This window comes from Gadus morhua, unplaced genomic scaffold (assembly GCF_902167405.1).
Source record: "Gadus morhua unplaced genomic scaffold, gadMor3.0, whole genome shotgun sequence".
In the NCBI taxonomy this organism is placed as follows: domain Eukaryota; kingdom Metazoa; phylum Chordata; class Actinopteri; order Gadiformes; family Gadidae; genus Gadus; species Gadus morhua.
The window spans coordinates 134570-137069 of NW_021963961.1; the positions used below are offsets into that span (position 1 = coordinate 134570).

General features: G+C 48.0%; 1 protein-coding gene across 1 annotated transcript in view; it reads right to left on the minus strand.

Moving 5' to 3' along the window:
- Nucleotides 1-2500, minus strand: part of sema3bl (sema domain, immunoglobulin domain (Ig), short basic domain, secreted, (semaphorin) 3bl) — a gene marked incomplete at its 5' end in the record, with an annotated part of 44916 nt that overhangs the window by 14363 nt on the left and 28053 nt on the right. Inside the window, 1 exon segment of the mRNA XM_030349924.1 lies at nt 2282-2424. Within this exon segment, the coding sequence (XP_030205784.1) occupies nt 2282-2424 (143 nt within the window).

Here is a 2500-nt window from a genome sequence, read left to right on the forward strand (position 1 = left end):
ATGTGTCTGTGTGTGTGTGTGTGTATGTAGGTGTTGGTGTTGTTGTTGGTGTGTTTGTGTGTTTATGTGTGTGTGTGGGTGCATGTAAGTATTCGTGTTTGTTTGTGTGTGTGTGCGTGTGTGTGTGTGTGTGTGTGTGTGTGTGTGTGTGTTTGTGTGTGTGTGGGTGCGTGTGTGTGTGTATGTGTGTGTGTGTGTGTGTGTGTGTGTGTGTGTGTGTGTGTGTGTGTGTGTGTGTGTGTGTGTGTGTGTGTGTGTGTGGGTGTGTGTGTGCGTGTGTGTACGTGTTGGTTTGTGTGCTTGCGAATGAGTGTATGTGTGTGCCCAGGCATGCGTTTGTGTGTTTGCAGTGTTAATCAGTTGCAGGGATGATGATCCCTGACTAGAGGTATGGGGTTGTGGAGGGCTGGAGAGTCATAGTGAGTGAATAGAGAGAGAGAGAAAGAGTATGGGGTGGTCGCAGGTTGGAGAACTATAGGGAATGAATAGAGAGAGACAGAGAGAGAGAGAGACAGAAAGAGAGACAGAGGTATATGAAATAGCAACACACCGTAGCTGTTGTTCTGTAGTGCGTGCAGCGGAAACAAGGCTCATCCCTGTCTTTTGGCATCCACCTAAGATATCTCTACAAGAGACACTGGCAGCTGTTTGAAGCTACAATACGTGTGTATGTGTGTGCGTGATTGTGTCTTTGTGTGTGTATGCGTGTGTGATTTATAACGCACATGTGTCACAGTAAGTCAAATTGGTGCGTGAAAGAATGTGCAAGATAGAGTTGGGATTACAACCCGGCCTAGTGGACAGCTGGTGTGTGCGTTCTGCGAGGAAATGGGATACTAATCGTCCCATAGCAGTCCTTAACACTTACTCATTTCAATTGCCATCGCCCTGAGAGACGTCTCTGTGGTTTCGGCTCGCTTTAAAGGGTTTTGGCAGCGGCATGATGGGTGTGTAAACCCATTGACATCCAACCCCCCTGACTGCCCTCCCGCATTTACATGAACGAGGGAGATTTGTAATCCTGCTGTCTGTATCTGTCTCTCTCCATCTCAATCTCTCTCTCTATTTTACCTCTGTCTCTTTGTCTCTGTTTCTCAAGCCGCCGTCCCTGACACACTTAAAGTGGAGGTGAGACACTTGTTGGGCTAAAATTCAAACACTTTGAAATTAGAGTTCTAGGAAGGAGGAGGGAGGTGTTATAACCATGGTTAACACCCATGGGATGTATATTATTAAGCTATCATGCGTTGTTGAATGCGAGTGTCATAATGAGCGATGTTTTAGGTGAAATGTGCCACACACAGTGCCGTTATACTGTAAGTGTCAAAGTAGCTTAGCCCTCTCCCGGACGCCGGCACTAAAACCAACCACTGCCCAGACAGAGCTCCGTGCTTCTACACAGACCGCGGCGGTAGTGTACCTTGTGTGTACGACGTACCTTAAGTGTCGGACCTCCCTGTAACTTAAACTTCAAAATAAAAGCCCTGCTGTGGATTGCATCCACCAGATCGGATTCAAGCCAATCCCCTTTCCCCACTCTCTGCAACCATGAACAAACGACCCCAGAACATACTAGAGCTCTGAAAGTGGGGGTCTGGGGTCCTGACAACAGCCTTCCCCATCATCAGTGTTTCTATACAACACTGAGCTCAGGAGGGGGGGGGGGGGGGGGGGGGGGGGGGGGGGGGGGGGAATCGGCTGTCCGATGAGGTTAGTCCTTATAGGGGCAGAGATTACGTTATGTGGTTTTATTCAATGGAAAGTGTGTGATGCAACGTGTTCTCCCCACACACAGCCCTCACAGCTGTGGGTTGGCTCGGATTAATGTTACGGGTCGTCCCAAATTTCTCTTCTTGGATCTATAAAGTATTATCTCATCTTAAATGATGGTTGGACTAGCATATGCCCCATACGATTCTATACAACACTACACAATACTACACAACACTATAACATGCACCTTACTATACTATACTACACTACACCACACACACTACACTACACTAAACTAAACGGTACTATAATACACTACACAACACACACTATACTAAACTAAACTGTTCTTTACTATGATATACTGCACTACAGGAGACAAAGTGATACTACACGAAATGACACCAAATTAGACTACACTGTGTGAACAAGGTAACGGTATTTATACTAGACATAAACCCTTGCATGATCAGATTTAAACTCATCCTCATCCACCTATCATCTTCCCTCCACTACAGTATAACGTACAGCACACCTTCTGTGCATTACAACCCCTACGGCGTCTTACCGCACACACTCGTCCCACGCGCGTGTGTATGGCGCCCTCCCGGTCCCCGGACTCCATGGCCTTCTCCGTGAAGAAGAAGTAGACCTTGTCATCGTCCCGGTCGTCGCTGTCCGGGACCACGTGGGCTGCGATGAACCGGGGGTCTGGCAGGTAGAGAGACACAGGGAGGGGGGGAGAGAGAGAGAGAGAGAGAGAGAGAGAGAGAGAGAGAGAGAGAGA